Source organism: Gopherus flavomarginatus, chromosome 1, assembly GCF_025201925.1.
Source record: "Gopherus flavomarginatus isolate rGopFla2 chromosome 1, rGopFla2.mat.asm, whole genome shotgun sequence".
NCBI classification, from domain to species: Eukaryota; Metazoa; Chordata; order Testudines; family Testudinidae; genus Gopherus; species Gopherus flavomarginatus.
Window position 1 is genome coordinate 227022758 of NC_066617.1, and position 21105 is coordinate 227043862.

Genomic DNA, 21105 nt, shown 5'->3' on the forward strand with positions numbered 1-21105 from the left:
ACTCTTCCAACAGGAGTTACAGCAGGGATCGGTAAGCCCTCTGGCAGGCTGGGCCAGTTTGTTTACCTGCTGTGTCCACAGGTTCGGATGATTGCAGCTCCCACTGGCTGCAGTTAGCCAGTCCAGGCCAATGGGGCTGCGGGAAGCAGCAGCCAGCACATCCCATATTGGTCTGGAGCGGCGAACCTCAGCCAGTGGGGGCAATGATCAGCCAAACCTGCAGATGCGGCAGGTAAAGAAACCAGCCTGGCCCACCAGGGGGCTTACTCTCGCGGCCGTGGGCCAAAGGTTGCCAGTCCCGGAGTTAAAGGGTCTTTAATATCCAAGCGTAATTAGGACCTAAATTGCATGTGAGCAAAAAAAGATACCTCCAGTGGTACTGTATTCCATAGCAATATACAGAGGAGAAAGTAACACCTACACCACCATCTCATGCAGCATTTGGATGTTCCTTGGAAATCTACCACGACTGAATAGATTATAAAGCAATTTCTGTTTTTCCAAACAGTTTAGTTTTTTAATGTATTGAAATATTTGTTCCTTAGCAAAGTCTAAATCTCTCTGTCATATCTACTGGGGGAATTCTGCACCACTGCATGGGCGCAGAATTCAGATCCCTCTGCAGATTTATCTGCTTCCCTGCAGAAAATGACAGGGAAGCAAAGGGAAGCCGCAAAAACAGTCATGTGCCCATTGGTTTCTGGTGTCCAGAGCAGCAGGCCTGGGGACACCCATGGACGTAGTTTTGGGGGAGCATTGCTCCCCAAACACAGGCAAACCATGGGGGGCATGCACCACTGCCCCCAATTTCTGCAAGTGCAGAGCTGCCCTGCTGAAGGATGATTTAGCTCCTGCTGCTGACTCTGCAGCTGGATGCTGAGTCCTAGTGCTGGTCATGCTTCCCTTCTGTATGCTGGGAGCCTTCTCTGTACAAGGGTGAGTGCTCACGGTAGGGCAGAGAAGGCGAAATGGGGGAAGGGGAAGGGAAGAGGCAGTGAGGAAGGAAGGTGGAGGAATAGGGCAGGAGGAGGAGGAAGAGAAGGGCACGGAACAGCAGGGAGAAGAAAGGGGAGGGGAGAGGACAGGAGACAGTGGAGAGGGGAAGTGGTATGGGATTGGGAAGAGGCAGTGGGAAAGGAGGATAGGATAGGAGGATGGGGAAAGGGGATGGAGAGAAGGATAGGGAAGGGGGAGCCCAGCATGCGGCATCATCTCAGCAGCAGCTGGGACTTCTCCATTAAGCAGGCCCATCAACCCCCCCCCCCCCCCCCAAATGAGCTCCCTCCCCATACCTGGATGACCCCAACAAGCCCCCTTTACTCGAACCCCCACCCCACTGAGCCCAACCACCTGCAACTAGACCCCACATTAGCCCCTGTAAAGAGCGTAAGATGGTAACAATATATTTCAATTGTTTCCTCTAATGCAGGGGTCGGCACCTTTCAGAAGTGGTATGCTGAGTCTTCATTTATTCACTCTAGTTTAAGGTTTCGCATGCCAGTAATACATTTTAATGTTTTTAGACGATCTCTTTCTATAAGTCTATAATATATAACTAAACTATTGTTGTATGTAAAGTAAATAAGGTTTTTAAAATGTTTAAGCAGCTTCATTTAAAATTAAATTAAAATGCAGAGCCCCTCGGACCAGTGGCCAGGACGCAGGTAGTGAGAGTGCCACTGAAAATCAGCTTGCATGCCGCCTTCGGCACGCGTGCCATAGGTTGCCTACCCCTGTTACAATGGATCTATCTTTAGTTCTGTGATGAACTGGGGCTGTTTAGGAATTCTTATCATGTTTAGTTTAGGAATTCTTATCACGAGTGATTATAGGTAGGGCCCCATCCCACCAAGTCCCACTCCCTCAGCACACAGTTCCTCCACTGAGCCCCACATACTCAAAACCCCCTTCCCCCCACTGAGCCCCATCCTCCCACACCCTTCCTTCCCTCCTCCCATCAGGGGGAGTTGAACTAAAATTATTTTCTGTGGATGCAGCTCATCCATTGTTCCCACATGTTTGCACCAGAATATGGATGTTGAGTCCTAAGCATCACCCCATAGTATCTGCCTGGGGTGTACCGTCCTGCGACAGGACCTGTCAGTAATGGTGGCTCCACATACCTATAAGGACTTTACCAAATTCATGGTACATTTTGGTCAAATTCATGGTCACAGGATTTTTAAAATTGTAAATGTCGTTATTTCAGCTATTTAAATCTGAAATTTCATGGTGTTGTAATTGAAGGGGTCCTGACCCAAAAAGGAGTTGTGTGAGGGGTTGCGAGCTTATTGCAGGGGGGCTTGTGGTACTGCCACCCTTATTTCTGCATTGCTGCTGGCGGTGGCACTGTCTTCAGAGCTGGGCAGCTGGAGAGAGGCAGCTGCTGGCTGGGAGAACAGCTCTGAAGGCAGAGCCACTGCCAGCAGCAGCACAGAAGTATGGATGGCCTGGTATGGTATTGCCACCCTTACTTCTGTACTGCTGCCTTGAGAGCTGGGCCCTCAGTCAGCAGCCATCAATCTCCAGCTGTCCATCTGTGAAGGAAGCAGCACAGAAGTAAGGGTAGTATGGTATGGTGTTGCCACGCTTACTTCTGCACTGTTGCTGGCGGGGCGCTGTCTTTAGAGCTGGGTGCCCAGCCAACAGCCACCGCTCTCCAGCCACCCAGCTCTGAAAGTAGCAAAGAAGTAAGGATGGCACTACCTTGACCCCCCAAAATAACTTTTGAAGCCCCCTGCAAATTCCTTTTGATACAGGACCCTCAATCTGAGAAACGCTGGTCTCCCCCATGAAATCTGTATAGTATAGGATAAAAGCATACAAAAGACCAGATTTCACAGGGCGAGACCAGATTTCATGGTCCGTGATGCATTTTTCATGCCCGTGAATTTGGTAGAGCCCTACCTATAAGCACTCATGATAAGAAATCCTAAACTGTACACGCATAACCCCCGTTCACTATAGAACTAAAGATAGACCCATTAGAGGAAAACAATTGAAATACTGTATATTGTTACCATCTTACACGCTTTACAGGGGCTAATGTTTTGCAATATGTCTTTAAAACCTTATTAAGCTTGTTACTTTCTAGCTCCTGACCAAGATGACTTCATTTAAAAAACTGGCACATGTCCCATTATGAACATTTAAATCTTTAATAACTTATTCTAATCTATATGAACGTTTAATTCTGAATGGAATTCAAATGAAATATTTTAAAGTTTAGTGAAGTCTATAAAGAGTTAAAAAATAGAATTATTTTTACTAGAAAAAGCAACTGGATTAAGCACAGAGAAAATCACAGAGAAAATTAAAAATAAAAGATCACATATGCAACAGTGAAATGGCGCTAAAAAAAAAGGGAATGTAACAGTTTTGAAGTTGGCCTTACAAGGTCCCTCTGAACTCCAGTTTCCCATCTGCCCCATTACAGTAACTTTAAGGGGACCACATTAGGGCCTCATCCAAGCCCACTGAAGTCAAAGATCCTTAGACAGCATGATTACATGAAGGAACTATGTATCATCTCTGTACAGCTAAACAACTGTGCTGGCAGCTTCCTAAGTATTTTAAAGTGCTAACTAAACTATGATAATGTCCACATGCATCTGAAGAAGTGGGTATTCACCCACGAAAGCTCATGCTCCAAAACGTCTGTTAGTCTATAAGGTGCCACAGGATTCTTTGCTGCTTTTATGATAATGTAAATATACCTATATACTGCAATGATAATATTAGGAGACTGCAATACTGATTTTTTAAAAAAACCTCACTTATTTGGAAGCCACTCTCATTCCAGAATTTGCAGAATATGGATATTTTTAATTGCTGGTGTGTCTTGAACTTAAGAATTTTACAGCAATCTCTAATACACAGCAATCAGTTCTTTCAGAAGTCCATAGTCTCATTGCAATTCTTCCAATATGACAAACATTTTGATTTTGTAACATTTACCAATATGAAATTCTGCCAAGGCAGTACTTTCAATACAAAAGAGAGCATACGATTAGGATTTCTAGTTTTAATTAACAGTGGAACACAGCAACCTCCATGCATATGTAAAAGGTAGACCTAGTTATTGACATGTATGAAGTTTACTAACATGAGTGTAAAAAAAATCAGAGATGTCTCAAGATAACATTTGCTGTTTCTAGCAGTTATGTTATTATATTTAATTCTGTCTCAGTTATTGAAGCCAATACAATTTAATTCAGCTGAAACTTGTATGTATGTAATGTTATGAGAATACTAATTTTTCATTTGAAACGTGAGATAAAAAAGCTGCCTTCTCAATACAGCCCACAATATTATTTTCAGTTGCAAAAGTATATTCCAGTATATTAAGAAGCAAATGTTCATACCTTTTTCAGGTTGGGTATTGTTTTACTTTTTTATATTAGCAGCAAAGAATCCTGTGGCACCTTATAGACTAACAGACGTTTTGGAGCATGAGCTTTCGTGGGTGAATACCCACTTCATCAGATGCATCTAGATGCCACAGGATTCTTTGCTGCTTTTACAGATCTAGACTAACACAGCTACCCCTCTGATACTTTTTTATATTAAATATTAATAAAAGACTGGACAAGGATTTTATTGTTATTCTATTTTACTGGTCATCTGTATTTTGAGTGAGAAAGATTCCTTTCAGCTACCTAATCTCTTTCCTCAGTCAGTACATTTAAAACTGTCTCATTTCTAAATTAAATTTTCAGTTATTCTATTATGCACCAAGTGCCTGACCTTGCAAAGTACAGAGTGCCCTGAACTCACATTGTTAGGAAGACAATCAGAGCTCATGGCACAGCATCTTGCAGAATCAAACCTCTGAACCAGAATTTGTGCTAATTCAGATGCACAGGGTTCCATCTAATGTATGCTATCACAGGAATCACATTCTACCTCAGATATACTGCCAGCAACCCATGGGTCAGATTGCTGAATTGCTGTCATTTTTTCATCCAACTCATCCAGAGGCCATCAGTATCATCTACTCCCAAACCTGTGACAGAACTTGCAACTCCACAGTTCACTTTAGCTTACGGTAACCTGATATAGACTCATAGACTCTAGGACTGGAAGGGACCTCGAGAGGTCATCGAGTCCAGTCCCCTGCCCTCATGGCAGGACCAAATACTGTCTAGACCATCCCTGATAGACATTTATCTAACCTACTCTTAAATATCTCCAGAGATGGAGATTCCACAACTTCCCTAGGCAATCTATTCCAGTGTTTAACTACCCTGACAGTTAGGAACTTTTTCCTAATGTCCAACCTAAATCTCCCTTGCTGCAGTTTAAGCCCATTGTTTCTTGTTCTATCATTGGAGGCTAAGGTGAAGAAGTTTTCTCCCTCCTCCTGATGACACCCTTTTAGATACCTGAAAAAATATAGAATAGCTTGGATGCAGAAGACAAAAAATTAATTGAGGCTGAAATAAGTGAAGACAGAAATAATTTTTATTAACCAAGACTGAATGCCAAAATAAAAAAAAACCTCATTGATGAGACTACCATATCCTGACTTTCAACAGTTTAGCAGTTGAATAGAATCTCCCCTCCATTTTCCTTACCAAACCCCACCTGCTATCTTATAGTGAACATTAGATGCTAAATTGGATATATTTTTACAGAAAAGAAAAATTTTATTTTGCCCAAAATGTTTCATTGTCATTTAAAATACTCTTGTAATTACCGCAATTGTAAGTGAATTTCCAAATGCTAATGTTTCACAAAGTGATGAATTGCACACCTTAACAGCACTGGCATGACTCTTCCAGCAGCCTCATCTAAACCAAGAAAATTATTATGAAATCTGGTGCTAAAAAACAACAATTTAGGGAAAACACTAATTTCAGGATGACTGAAAGTTTCATGATTACAGAAGCTTTGTTTTCTTTTGTAGAGTTGTTTACTGTGGTTTCATGATAACTTGCATGCATATGCAGATATTACCCTAATACACAATTTGCTAAATCATTTGCTTAAAGCAATGTTGAGAAATTGGAATGAAAAGTCAGAGAGAAACAGGAAACAAACACCTTTCTCTGTGATTAAAGAGTCTACTTCAACCTCAGAGACCTTCCCAACAAAAACTTTCTTGAAATAGATACATCTCCACAAAATGTTTAATCTTAAATGAAAAAACATTTCATCAGAAGTGTTCCAACCCACTCTATTAAGTGTTATTTTGCTGCACAGTCCAAGAATAAAAGATTATAATGGAGGGAAGAAATCCCTGAAACAGCAGAGCTAAATGTTACTACTCTGGATATGTACAGTATTGAGATTACTGATAGTGAAGTAGATACCATTCATACTAGCAGTCAGATATTGGAAAGGGCCCATTAATACCATTCAACCTCATATCTACTGAAAACTATAATTCAGAGCTGCTCTCTTTGCAAAGTATTAGGAAGAGTGAGCCAGCTTGCACAATCCTCATACTATGCTTCATTGAAACACTTCAAATACACCTGGCATGAATTCATATCATTTGCAATACAAAAACATATATACCCTACCACCGTACTAAATCTAGGACTTCTTAAATACAAGCACTGTCGGAGAGCCAAAAGGGCTAATTTACTGGATTATATCAAACATAACTTTCTTGATTTTTCTCCCCTTCCATCTCCTCCCAAAACATTTATCCAATTTGAACAACCACTTTTGCTGATGCTATGATTTTTTGAGATGCGTGTATGTGCTGCTGCACATCCATTAACTAATTTTTTGTAATAATTTAATAACTTAAAGACTTTGGGAACTAACTTCACTTAAGAAACAGAGCAGCAGATATCCTTTCCAGTGATCATCAGGTGTATTCGCCTCCTTCAGGACCTTGCCTACAAGAGATTAGATTTCAAAGAAGGGCCTTTGGTTTTTGGGCCAGCTGAATGCAGGTTTATCCATTCAATTTGACATTTGTTCTCATGAATTCACATAAAGGAGCTCATGCTTGTCTTCGTATACGTCCCACAAGGAATGGATCATTTGAAGCCTGCACTACATGCAGAGGTATAACTAACTTCTACTGGACTGAAACCAAGTACTTTTTACTCTCCCAACCAAACTTCATTTATGCACAGATACAACTGCACCTGTTATTTTAGAGGGACAGTGAGCACATACGCAATACCTATATTGTCCCAAACTCTCTCACACTGATGCCAAAGCTACAGAGAACGTTCTAAAGATCAACAATGGTTAGGACAGCACATACGTACTTACAAAGAGTTCAGGAAATTAAAAGGGAAATTGTTGTTGTCAGAGTATTTGTTTTGAAACTTGGGATACGTCTAAAAAGATTTCTTTATTTAACTGGGACTAATATACACAAGCCTGTTATTTTCTAAAGAGAACAGTCCACAATACATGAAAGTCGCAATGAATCTAGAAGCCAATCAAAGTTGGTAGCACAGTAACTTAAGAAACAAGAATTCACTTATTTACTGTACTCTACGCCTGTCATTTCAATCCCATCATTGCTACATATACTACTACACAAAGAAGTATTTTAATATTTGGTTTTAGATCTATATAGGGCAAGCCATATTGGAGAAAAATATATTTTCAATAGTTTAATATATAATATTTATCATTTCTTGAATAAACTTGTTCTAATTTGATTGTATGAATATAGTGCTCCCCTACCATCATTAAAAAAAATAGCAAAAACAAATGAGGAGTCCTTGTGGCACCTTAGAGACTAACAAATTTATTAGTCTCTAAGGTGCCACAAAGACTCCTCATTGTTTTGCTGATACAGACTAACACACCTAGCACTCTAAAAAAAAATTTCATTTAACAAAGAGAACAAATATTTCATTCCAAAAACTTGAATACAACATTTTAAGTTTCTACAGCATGAAGTAAACAGATGAATCTCTTCATCCATCAAATAAACCTTAACACCCCTGAATAAAAATGGCAACTGTTTAACAGCAACCACCAATTTACTACACAACAATTTAAGACAGTAGTGAAAGTTACTCTACTCATAGAAACTGCAAGGATAACTTAATTATGCAGAATATAATCAGAGTATCATGTTTAATATTTCTACTCTCCTACATTTACGAAAAGTGCCAAGGGTGGTCAGGACTTCTGTTTAGCACCTTAGTAAAAGATAGCCTATTCGGCAGCATTGCATTTTCAACCATGCAGGGGAATGGATTCAATACAGACTCAGAGGGAAGAATGCCACCTAGTGAATCACCAACACAGTCCTACAACTTTTCCTATCCCCCAGAAATCTCTCATCGAAAAAACTTCTGACCTGACCTCACTGATGGGATCACAGCACTAGATGGCATGGGTGCAGATTTTGTTCAGCTTTATTAACTGCATATAGATTATCAGGGTGAAAGGGAGGGGTGAGGAGAGAAGGACCTATTTTAAAATAGCTTATTGACAACTGTAGCTTGTTGACTTGTTAATCATGTTAGAGTAAAAATAAAATGAATAATAAATATTACTGTCTGTCTTAAGTTGTAAGAGTTTTGCATTTTGAAGTCTTACATTGTGTGAGCCTCATTGCATGAGCTGAGCCCTTTTGAGACAGCCTGGCTAGTAATCTTAATAGATCTGATCTCCAGTCTAGAGGATCTGTGGCTAGAAATCAGTAAAATACTAGCAAGTGATTTTGTATAGCATCCAAAATCTGAAGATGGCTAATAAGTTTCATATGCATTTCCTAGAGAACCTTATTCAGAAATCTGCTCAGCCTATGTTGCTCTAGCTGTTTTGCAGGCCAGGACGAAAAATGCTTTCAGCAACACATCCTCCAACACATGCACTCCCAGCATCTAAGCAAGACACAAGCCAGCCAATCAGTGGAGGTGGGGAGAGTGAGGAGGGCCAGCCAATCAAAGGGGGGGGGGGGAAGCCCAGAGGTATGGTGCCCAGTGGAAGTTGCACCCAGGCTGAGTGCCTGCTCGCCCACCCCTAAAACCGACCCTGAAAGCACGCGGGTGGCAGGATATCACTGAAGACAATGGGAGCATTGCCAATGACTTCAATACGTGCAGCTGCTAATCATTAAAATCATGTATTTACATTACAACATTGAAACTTTAATTTAAAGTCTGAATAAGTTCTTAGTAGATTTACTATTTTACTTTATGAAGCCAATCGACTTAGCTTAAACATAGAGGAATAAGATGAATATGCAGCACATGACAACCCATGGTATTAGAATAACTACTTCAGTAGTATACAGCTTAACTACAGAGTAATCTGGTGCGTTCTTTTATATTAATTAACAGTTTACTTGGAAATTACTGCCATATGGTACAGTAGCAGAGGTTATTTACGTAAAGCCCAATACCGCAAAGGAGCTGGACACACTCTCTGAGGTGCTGAGCTTCCTCAACTCCCACTGAAGTAAACATGTGTTGAGGGTGCTTAGCACCTGCCAGGATCAGGCCCACCCTTATTTTCAAAGAGCATGTTCTGTGAAGGCAGACAGAACATGAAGGGCTGGATTCTCTGGCCCACTAAGGACATAAAAGAGGTGGATATAGCCAGTGGAGAATTCTCTTTATATAGGATAGCATTTCTCAAACTGGGGTCCACAGACCACTGCAGGTCCATGAGGGTACTCCAGGGGTCCGTAGGCCCTACTGATCAATTCCTCCCCCTCCCACTCTACCCCCTCCCTCCCAGTACCTCCTGCATGCCAGGGAACAGCTGTTCAGTGGCATGCAGGAGGCGCTGGGAGGGAGGGAGGGGGAGGAGAGGGAACAGGGAGCACCTGGGGCAGGGGGCAGAAAGAGGTGGGGAAGAGGAAGGGCATGGATGGAGCAGGGGCGGGAAGAGGTGAGGCCTTTGGGGAAGGGATGGAGTGGGGGCAGGGCCTGGGGCTGAATGAGGGGCGTGGGGAGGGTCCATGAAAAATTTTAATTCAAAATGCGGGTCCTCGGGTTGCTAAAGTTTGAGAACCACTGGTGTAGGGGAACCCGCTGGGTGGAAGGCTAGGGCTTGCCTCCTTTACCTCCAGCCATCCTCCTAACCCTGTGGTATGGGGAGGGTGGGATTTGGGTCAGGGCATTCCAGGGTTGAGATGAAAGAGTGAGATAGACCAGAGCTTCACAACACCTTATTCCCCACTGGCATAAGGTCATGGAGCTTCCACTTCCTACTGTGGAAGTGGCTCCATGCTAGGGTGACCAGATGTCCTGATTTTAGAGAGACAGTCCTGATATTTGGGGCTTTTTCTTATATAAGGACCTATTACCCTCCCCTCCTGTCCTGATTTTTCACACTTGCTATCTGGTCATTTTACTCCATGCCCTCAGGAGCCCAGCTGCAGCAGATGTTACAGCAGGCCCCCCTGTTGGTCCTACTTACTTACACCAGCAGAGCAAGTTAGAACAGGCTCCCTGGGGCTGGTATACCAAGGAGCTGGGAATTGAACCCAGCTTCCTGAGGCTGCCCTTCTCCTCTACATCTGAGCACGGCTTCAATATAGTGAAGTATCTGTGCCAAAAAAATCTGTTCCTTTTTTTTTTTTTTTTTTGCAAATTACAACTAAACAAATACCATTCTCAAACTCTCCCTTGAAAAGAAAAAAAAAGTGAATCTGAACTAGAACAGAAGAATGAAGAAAGCAACAGGATACTGTGAAATATCCTGAATGTAGCTTTTTGAATACTTAAAATTAATTCAACAATTTTATGATATCTTTTAAAACAAAAACCAGGCATTTTGAGACATGTTCTACTGCATTTTTCTTGTTATCCACTCAACTTTTGGCTGTGATAGTTTTCCTAAAAAAAGAAAGAAAAAAAAACCTAAGAGGATTCAGTTTGACTAATAAGTACCATACTAGTACAGTTCCTTCATTTGGAGCTAATATATTTTAGTTCTAAAGCTAAAATTAACCTGATTAAAGCTTTAGTTGAGGTGATAATACCAACATTAATTAAAACAAAAATGTCTTTAAAAATGTATGCAGTGAAGCTGTAGCCATGTTGGTCCCAGGATATCAGAGAGACAAGGTAAGTGAGGGAATATCTTTTATTAGACAACTTTTGTTGGTGAGAGAGACAAGCTTTTGTGCTTTTTTCTTCAGGTCTGGGAAATGTACTCTGTGTCACAGCTAAATACAAGATGGAACAGACTTCACAGCATAAGCAGTTAACACATATTGCAAGGGACAGAAGTTGGTCCAGTAAAAGATATTACCTCACCCACCTGGTCTCTTTAAAAAAATAAAATACATACATAGTCAAAGTTTGAAGAACCAGCTGCAGACATCTCTTCTAGTGATACATTTTACTTTCCTCCTGGCTACATACAATCAGATGCATGTCTGAAAATGAGAAACTCTCTCACAAAAACACAGTCTTGCTTGCTTCCTTGGAAATCAGCAACAAAAACATCGATGGATTCAATGGGAGCAGAACTGCACTCAATAAAATGTCCATCGCTGAGACATACAGACTAGCATCCACAATGCCAACTGGATGTCACTGAGGATCAGTGGTTCTTAGAAGCAGACACAAAGTTTGGAGCACTCAACATTTGGGAATTTACACAGTGAACATGTACAATTCATTATTAGTGAACTAATATTAGAAAGCATACTGCCAAACTTCCTATAAAATAGACATTTCTAAACTCTAATATGAAAAACTGATATGGTTCACATTACTTCTACATTCTGCAAGATTGCCACCATCAAATAGTAAGCCTGTCAAGAATGCTCAATGCTCATTTGTAAATTGTTTGGCTTAAGTGACATGCTTGTACTGTGTAACAAAACCCCAAATAACTAGAGATCAAAACCTAGCACTGCTATGAACATAGCATATAACCGTTGTGGAAATCACTTGAGAAAACATATTGAGAGGCTATGTTTAAACCAACAGATGTTTTAGAAACAGAACAATATGTTCAAACAAAATAAAGGTGTAACAGGCAATATTAAAAGGCCACTGCAATTAGCACATTTACTTTCATGTTGAACAAAATTGCCTCATCCATTAAGACTATCTACCTAGAAGATTAACAACTTACCTAATGTATGTGCTTTATGATATGTTTAAAATATGGTTTTTATTAATTACTTGCAAAGTGGCTGATTGCCATAGCAAAGACAATGTTACCCAACCAAGGGACTTTTAAGCATTGCCAAATATATTAATTTCATCTAAAGTTTTGGTTTCGGCTCATTAACCATGGCACTTAAAGCATCTCAGCCTCTGACAAATAGATCTGAATAGATAACCATAACTGATTTAAGTGACAGCTATCAATGTTATTAAAATTCATAATGCCACAATGATGAGCAAAAATATTGGAGATGCTCACAGAAAGAAAAGACGAAGTAAAATCTGTAACTTTCAGTGACGATCCTTCACTGCAGTTTTAAAAATGGAATCCTTTTAAAATGAAATTTGATACAGTAAATTAAACTAAAAAAAGATTAGCCTTTTCACTATACCGTAGGAAACAACTCAGTTGTTATTCTGAAATTTGCATTAATAAAATTTTCAGAACAGTATCAAAGTTCTAAGAAAGAAAAACATTCAATGGTTCCTCATAATAAAAAGTCTGAAGTACTGCCCTATTTCATTGTTTTTCAGCAACAGCTTTCTTTGTTATGCTTTAAAGTCTAAAGCCATCACTTCAAAAATGAATGGAGTATTGTATGCATCCTCTGATCTGGCAGAATTTCAATTTGTTATTGTGAAAGAAACTTTATATTTTAATGCTAACACCAGGTAAAAGTCTGACCTGTTCCACACAGGACAATTAGCAATGACCATTTTTCACTGTTGTGCAATGCTTGGACTATACACAATCTCACCAATGAATACAAGATTGCAGATCATGTGTATGTTTCATACCTTTTAGATAGGCAGCTTTATTTCCAAAAGAAAAAAACAGGGAGATTACAATTATTTCTGGTGAACATGTTTTGCAAGCGGGTTATGTATAATCTATTATAATATGAAAAGCAAGGCTGACAACAGTAGACTCTAATGTAAACATTTGTTCATATAAAAAAGGCATTACATACAAAAGCTCAAAACTTTTTAAACCAAAGATAAAACACAAATTTTAACCTAATAAACCATTGGAGGACATTTGGAAGGAGGTAATATTGAAAGGCTTATCTATGGGCCAGATTGGTGTGTGTGTGTCTGTCTCCCTCCCTCCCCAACCCCCAACATAGAAGCAGCAAGGGTGAAAACTTTGTGACTTCCTCCCCAGGGAAAACCACAGCTGCAGGGGCAGGACATGAAAATGGTGCCATACTGGTGGGTGAGTGACAGGGGGAGGGGACACAGATATTACCAGCATTATAGCAGATAGTTTGATTAAATTATAGTTTTACTGTGTTTTGATTTACTAATGTATTGCATGTCAGAGGAACTTTATTCAGGGAAAGCCAAGTCCAAAAATGAGTTTTGCAAGAAGTTGTAAAAGTGGCCATATCTGCGGTCATTCTTAGTGCTTATAAGAATGAATTCCATATTCTATGTTCAGCTCCATTGAAAGTTCTCTCTATTTCACTCATGAGCCTCCCCATTATTGCTTGACAGTTTCATTGTTCCAGTACAAAGTAGCTGTCATTGCAGGTAATGGGCACAGAGGGATCTTTCTCAGGCACCTATGCCAGTTCCATGGAGACATCTGAATATCAGGACAGAGACCTTTAACTGAGCTGACGCTACATTTAGTGGAAAGCTAGTGCAGAGAAAACTCGAGTAGTATCTTTACAGCGAATGCTGTTGCTAGCAGACAGTGGCTGCATTTTTGCCAATCAGAGTATTTTCAGAATGTGGGGCTTCATTCCTAGATGTAACCAGTTGCAATGATCAAGCCTGGAGGTCACACCTGGATGTCACAAATGTGTGTTTCAACTTAGGCATATCAGCGTTCACTAGGATGGGACATATTTTTTTGCCACTACGGCTATACGGACATCCAAATATAAGGAAGATTCTAAAAGACCCCTAAAGCTAAAGAAATCCTAAAGATGCAGACCGTTCTTAAAAGAGTATCAGTCTTCTCAAAGTTCAAATTTAGTGATTATTTTTCCTCAGGGTGCCAAGTATCGAGAAAGCTGGGAGATATGAGGTAAAGAGTTATGTCTCTGTACTGTTGGCACTTCACTCCCTGCTGTCTAAACAACCTTCCCAAAGGCCTTTGGATAGATTTTGAATAAAGAGATGAAGGATTAAACCTGTGGAACTCTGCAGGGGAGGGCTCCAGAACTTTTCGGCAGAAAAGATACCCATAACACCACTCTGGTTTGGTCTGAAAGGAAAGACCAGAGCCATTTCAGGGAATTTCCATACAGCCCTGCAATTTCTTGTGCCAGGAGTGCTGGGTGATTCTTAAGCATGAAACATATATCCTGAAGTAAAGCAGCCACCCCAGGGGTGGAAGCCATCTGTCAATTAAAGCACTGCTGTCAGGAGGGAAGGGTGATGATACAAGAACAAACCCATGCTCTTATGAAAGGGGTTATGGAATTTCTGTTTATACAGGATAGAAAGGGACTCAGTTTTGATGTCTCATCTGAAATATACATACAGTAACCTACATAGTACTCTACCTACCTTGAAAAAAATAATTTTCTGAGGAAATTAACAGTGTTTAATATTAAACACAGTAAAATTAAGAATCTTAATTACTTTCTGCTTTTATTTTGTTAGCACTTCCATGCTATTTGTCCCCGCACATGCACTGCTTTAAAAAATATATTATGGATGGGAAAAAATATAGCATTAAAAGCCATGAGAAAAACTCAACACATCAGATTTCAGATTCTGTTTACTACAAACAAAGCTACATGGTAATATTAATCTGCTGTGTTCTCTTTTGATATTGAGCTAGCTCATTTGGTAAAATATCACAGGGTACAGTTAACAAAGATATAAACTTCATTAGATGGTATAATTTAGCTTTTCAAAACTGATTAACTTTTCCCCCAGCATGGCATCCTTTTTGGGGTACAAGGGCTGGAAGCATTAGATTAAAATTAACTAGCACTTTTTGAAAACTAATGTAAAACCACAGTAAATCAAGCTATTGTCAGCAAACTACAGCTATTATAAATATTCTTACAAGGGATGTAGTTAATAAAAATAGAAGACCCCACAAAGCGCATCTTGGTGTTTGGAGAGTAATCATAAATCTTGTCCTCAGCATTTCCCCAATGCTTCAAAAATCTGAAGTGTATCTGACAGCTCCACTTCTCGAAGATGTGCATACCATGACTCCCACTAAGAATTATCCATGGAATATGTGAATGTCTCACAATTCCTCAGTGAAATCCACATATGTCCTCACAGGAAAACGCAGAGGAGTTGATTGACATCAACTTAGTTCAGTGATCCATGAAGGGCCTTTAAGAATAGTCATTAAACATGTGAAAAGGCAAAAAAAAAAAAAGCAATTTTAAGACATTAAAATATTCCTTTCTTCCAACTTCACCATAAAAGATAAGCATACTGTATGTCGGAGACAGAGAAAAAGCTAATCCTGCTGCTGATCTGGCAGCTCTGTGTCAGTTCAGTGATTGTAGATGGGTTAATTTTAAAGTTTGCAGAATATCTATGCTGACACAAGCTGATGCATTTTGTCTTTTTTTAATTGTGAGTCCTGACTAGCATATATGGATTCATCCACTTTTATAGGATTCTCACTGATCATTTGAATGTTGACCAACTAAGCGCTAAGCCAATTCCATAACCACTATGTCCATTTCATTACTGGAATCCAGAGATCATTTGAAAACTATTGGGCCACATTGCGTCTATTGGACTTCTTAGAAGTTTAAAATCTTGCTTTAAGAGATTTTTATCCAATGAAATATCCATGGACTTCATTCCTATTCCTTGCACACCTAGATCTCCTCCTGAAGTCTAAATATAATACGTACTGCTTCTGAGCTTATAATGTTTTACTTACATTAGTTTATCTCCATTTTTAGTATAGAGCTCAATCCTTTAGTCCTTACTCTAGCAAAATGCCTCTCTTTTGCCTGAAAAAATAATTCCAGGCTGGGCCATTTATTGAGAGTGTTCAATTTATACCAGTAAGATTATCTTCACATAAATACCCAAAGCAATCATCTGAAGTGTTGCATTCCCCCCATACACACACACCTTCCAGATCATAGTAATCAGTAGGATTTATTTTTCTTTTTTTAAAAAGATTTTGCGCTTTGAACACTGAAAGCTGATCTAAAGAACATTTTTTTAGACAAACTGTTGTACACTCTTGAGAGATCCACCCTTAGCAGACACATTCTATAATGGAACATCTATGTAAAGCAAGCTGCTATAACCGAGTTCAGTGTTTCCAGTTTAACAAAATAACCCAATTCTAAAAAGCATTCAAACAGCACTTGATTTCTTATAACGAAGATTCAGTGCAATGGATGCAAACCAGGACTGATCTCCATTATTATGAAAATCCTTAATGTATTTTCAACAGCGTCCCACTGAAGTTCTCATGAAATAAGACAGATGTACTAATTACACATTTTATTTCTTTATCTTTTTATAGATACTAATTAGTATCTATTAAGCAGATGAATATGCTATTTACTTGAGACATTTTGGGTAATTCTATTAGAAAAATGTTTAGAAGCACCAGGAAAACAAAAAGTGATTGAAGTGGATATCAAATGTCACCATCAGATAATTTGTAAAAAAATTGCAATACTTTAGAACAATAATGATGGGGGTGAAGTCATTGTGACCACCTCCACTTAACCTTTTCCATTACAGTATTTCCAATTGTTTGTATGTTATTATGCACCAATACAGTACACCACCCCACTATTTATGTTGCTCATTTCTAAACCAATGAGTTATAAAACTATGCAATTTATCTACATTTTTTGTTCAGAGAGTTCTAGTCAAATGTTGATGCTTCTTTTATAATGAGATGCAATGAACACGAGCTTTCACCTTGGGTGTCAAGTACAAAAAGAAAGAAAGGGAAGGTCAGAAGTATGTCTGCTCACTGAGGACGAGGTTACTTGCATAACTTGGCAATATCACCACCCCTTCAATCTCCACTCTTCCATGCACTAGAAAACCCTACAATTGTTTCTTACATTCCTTTAGTATTAACACCTAAGAGGCAATTCTATCTTTCTTACGGAAATTATTTCACTGCCACCTCCTTGAGTAATTTGAATTTTCATTTCACTCCTACAAAGATTAAGAACAATTTAACATTACTTTAAAACTTTTAAGTATGTCATCAGTATTACTTGTTCTGCTCTGCTACTGCAGTTTCATTGCTAAGGCCTTGTCTACACAAAAGGGGAAAGTCAATTTAAGCTACGTAATTTAAGTTGTGTGGTCTTTATTAGACCTGCTAAATCGACCACTGCAGCATCAATCCTCTGGTAAATGTAGACAAGATCAGCTAAAGCCAAACTAAATTTTGAGTTTAGATACATTTAAAATCAAGTTTTGCAACATAAAATTCAAGCATAATTTGTGTTAACCATGTTTCTTTTATAAGTTTGCATGTATTGTTTTCTTCAGACAGATGATACAATGATCTCTAGACATAGGTTTCAGGCTACAAATATTTAAAAATGATATAATTTTAATACTATCTTATTAGAGTAATCATAAACAAGCTGGCATTATTTTAATGACTGATTTTACATAGGTGCAGTATTTTCAGCAAAAATATATAATGGCTACATCTTGCCAACACTTTTTTCTTAAAAAAAATTTTAAATTTTTTTTATTACATTTCTAGGGCAGGATTGGAAAATATGGTATTGCTACAAATAGGTTAAGACCCACTCTTCCCAAATCTACTAAAACAAGAAGAGACAGACTATATAGCTTGTTTATAAATCAATAGTGGAGGAAGTTTACATTTGTCCACCCTATTCTAAGCCATCAATTGAGAAAGCTCCCAAATATTCGGTAGTCTTTTACTTTTATTGGACATGAATATTTCAATTAATACTTCTCATGAATTATTTTACAGTTACAAGGTACATACTATCAATATTAGTATTGATATTAATACTATCAATTAGTATTGATAGTATTAATATCAATACTAATATTGATAGTATGTACCTTGTAACTCCGGGGGGAGGGATAGCTCAGGGGTTTGAGCATTGGCCTACTAAACCCAGGGTTGTGAGTTCAATCCTTGAGGGGGCCATTAAGGGAACTGGGGTAAAAATCTGGGGATTGGTCCTGCTTGGAGCAGGGGGTTGGACTAGATGACCTCCTGAGGTCCCTTCCAACCCTAATAGTCTATGATTCTATGAATATTGACAACTTTCAGCCTATTTCAATAGCTTTGTAAAATTTGGTTACTCTGTCATTTCTTAGATGATGAATGACTATGTTATGCATTTTTTTTTGTTTGTTTTTAAGTTCTGTGGATGGAGAGGACTTCAGTAACACTCAAATTTCTTGCTGCTGCAGAACATTATAACTCTATTTATGGCTATAAATGCCAGGGTGGAATAACTGAAAACATATGCTATGTGCCTCAAATTTTAAGGATGATGACACTGTCACATTAGTAGGGCGCAACATGTTATGAAGAACTCCCACAATGTAGCAGTTGTTCAAAAGTCATATTCATTCTGTTATGCTGTCTTTATTAAAGGATATATAATACTAGATGTGATTTATTCAAATCACAGCTGCAGCCTAGATTAGAGATACTAAAAATTCTGTTTTTTAAAATTAGAGTTTTAAAACTGTATCTGTATATAAAATAATATGAAAACATGTCAAAGCTCAATTCCTATTTGGAGAAAATTTGTGTTTAAGGGCTTGAGCTGTAGGATGAATAAATACAGTTCAATAAAGAGTGCCAGGTCAATGTAAATAAGATCATTAGATCATGACCAGAAAGCTTTAAAACTTTTACTAGCATGTAGGGTTTAGATAGGCACTGTTTTATACAGTGAAATACATTTTATAACAAGATATTGATTTCCAATGCTTCATTCAAGGGGGGACGCTTCTTACGGTGCTCACAAGAGATTAAACCCCTGACTAAAAATGGACTGATTACATCTCTCTCATATGGTAGATCTTGCTTAAAATTTTAACCCTCTGAAGACAAAATATGATTAAAGCATGCATTTAAATCAGTCATCTCTATAAACTAACATCAGACATTATGTTAAACTTTTATTATATGAGTCATTTCATTTTCCATCTGTCAAGAATAGCCTGAGCTCAAATATGTAATGTGTTTTTTTTAATTGGATCAGCTAAGCTATTTAAAAAAAAATCCATTTTCATGCTCAAGTACTGGGAGTTAATTTTGAAAACAATCCACACAGTTTCCTCCTGAACATAGGTACTGAATCTTAAAGCATGTGAATTATAGTGTATGAAATACATCATCGGTTGGGGCGGGAGGTGTTAAACCACTCTCCTTCCATTCCCATACAGCAATCATTGAGCAGGCAAATACTATGCGCGTTACAAAAGTAGTGGATTGAGGTGTTAAGCAGTGTTACAACGTATGTAACAGCCTTATAATGAGGAAAGAAGGGTGCAAGTGACATTCAGTCTCAATAAAAAAGGGGAAAGCGCCTTAAAAGACTGGAAGGATCTAGCATTCCCACTGATGTAAGTGGATGAAATTTTGCGGGGAGAGAGCTAAGGGAACTGTTGCGCTCCTCGGCTGTACAGCCACCATATACCGGCCGCCTATAAGCAAATACTCCACCGGCAGCCAGGGTTAGAGGCGCCCGATCGCTCTGGCTGTACAGGGGGCCAGCAATGCCAAACACGCCAAGCCGCTTACCCCACAGCGGAAACCAGCATGCTAGCGAGAACCAGCTCCCCGCACCGGGGTGAGGACCAGGGGCAGCTTTGGCTTCAAATCCCGCGCTCAGACGGGCTGGGCCAGCCAGCAGGAGTTGGGAAGGGGAACGCAGCAATGAACCACCGCTCCCCTCCAGAGCGCGGGGGTGGGAAGGGAAGAGCAGGTCCCGCGGGGCCAGGCAAATCCTCTTGCTGCTTCAGGAGTGACAGGAAGAAGCTGGGCGGGGAAGGAGGCGGCTGGCGGTGGCGGATCAAATACCTGCCTGATGACAGGGGACGATGATGATGAGACGGAGAGAACTTGATTCCTGGGGATCAGGCTCTCTCCCAGCAGCGCCCCGCCGAGTGGCGGCCGAGTGCGGGGACCCCGGGGCAGCAGCAGGGTCAGAGGGACCACGCGGTGCCTCTCCAGCCCCAGCCCCCAGCTGGCATCTGCCCACGGAGAGCAGCAGCACCTGCCGGCGGAGAGGCAGCGGCAGGGAAGGGCGCTAAGAAATGTCCATCCCCGTTCAGCTCAAGTCTCACGTGTAAGAGACTGAGCGGGACGCGGATCCTGCCCCCTCGGGCTGCGGACCTGGGGGCAGGTTATTTCTCAGCCATCGCACCGCACGCCACCAGTTCGCTTGGGGGGGGGGAGCATAAGACACACGTGCGTGACACCCAGATTGCACCAGCTCGGACACACACATGCAGGGAAGGCTGCCGAGCCCCCCGCAAGAGGGGGGACGCCAGAGCCCCCGGGGAGAGCACACAGCCTGGCCACGCTAGTTACCTTTCATCCAGTCCACCACTTGACTCGGAGACCACTTACTCACGGGTTCCATGATGAGAGCCATCGGGGACTCGGCCGCCCCTTTGGCGGGCGGAGAAGCGCGGACCTACTTCCCTTGTCCTCCCGGGCAGCCGAGGAGCCGGCGTTGGGGGGGAGGTGGGAGAAGGGTCGAGGCTGCTTTTTGCTGTAGCAGGTTTTCCCAACCGCCCCGTCCCCGGCAAGCCTCTCGCAGCCCAGCCTCAGCGCCCGAGCCCGCCAGTGGAGGGGACGCCACCAAAGCCCCGCGCGCCTCTCCCGCTGGCTGCCTCTGCTTCTGCGTCTCTCTCGGGGTTTCAATTCATGTTGCTGGCTCGGCGGGGAGGGGGAGGCGGCGGCGGCTGCACGCTCCGTCGCCTCGGGCCTCCCGCCCCCGCTGCTCCCGAGCGATCCCCGGACTGCTCCGAGGCCAGAGGGCGTGAGCTGCTGGGCGGCTAATCAGGCAGCCGCGAGGCTGGGGCTCAGTCACTGTCTCCCCCGCCTCCAGGG

The 21105-nt window shown here is 40.7% G+C and overlaps 1 protein-coding gene across 4 annotated transcripts in view; it reads right to left on the reverse strand.

The window, feature by feature from the left end:
• CNKSR2 (connector enhancer of kinase suppressor of Ras 2) overlaps positions 1–20725 on the reverse strand; it is a 368568-nt gene extending 347843 nt beyond the window's left edge. For all 4 annotated transcript variants that reach the window (XM_050936490.1, XM_050936489.1, XM_050936488.1 and 1 more), the window contains exon 1: positions 20581–20725. In XM_050936490.1, coding sequence (XP_050792447.1) covers positions 20581–20644 — 64 coding nt within the window. In that variant the 5' untranslated portion in view covers positions 20645–20725. The remainder of the gene's footprint in view (positions 1–20580) is intronic.
• Between the last annotated feature and the right edge of the window lie 380 nt (positions 20726–21105).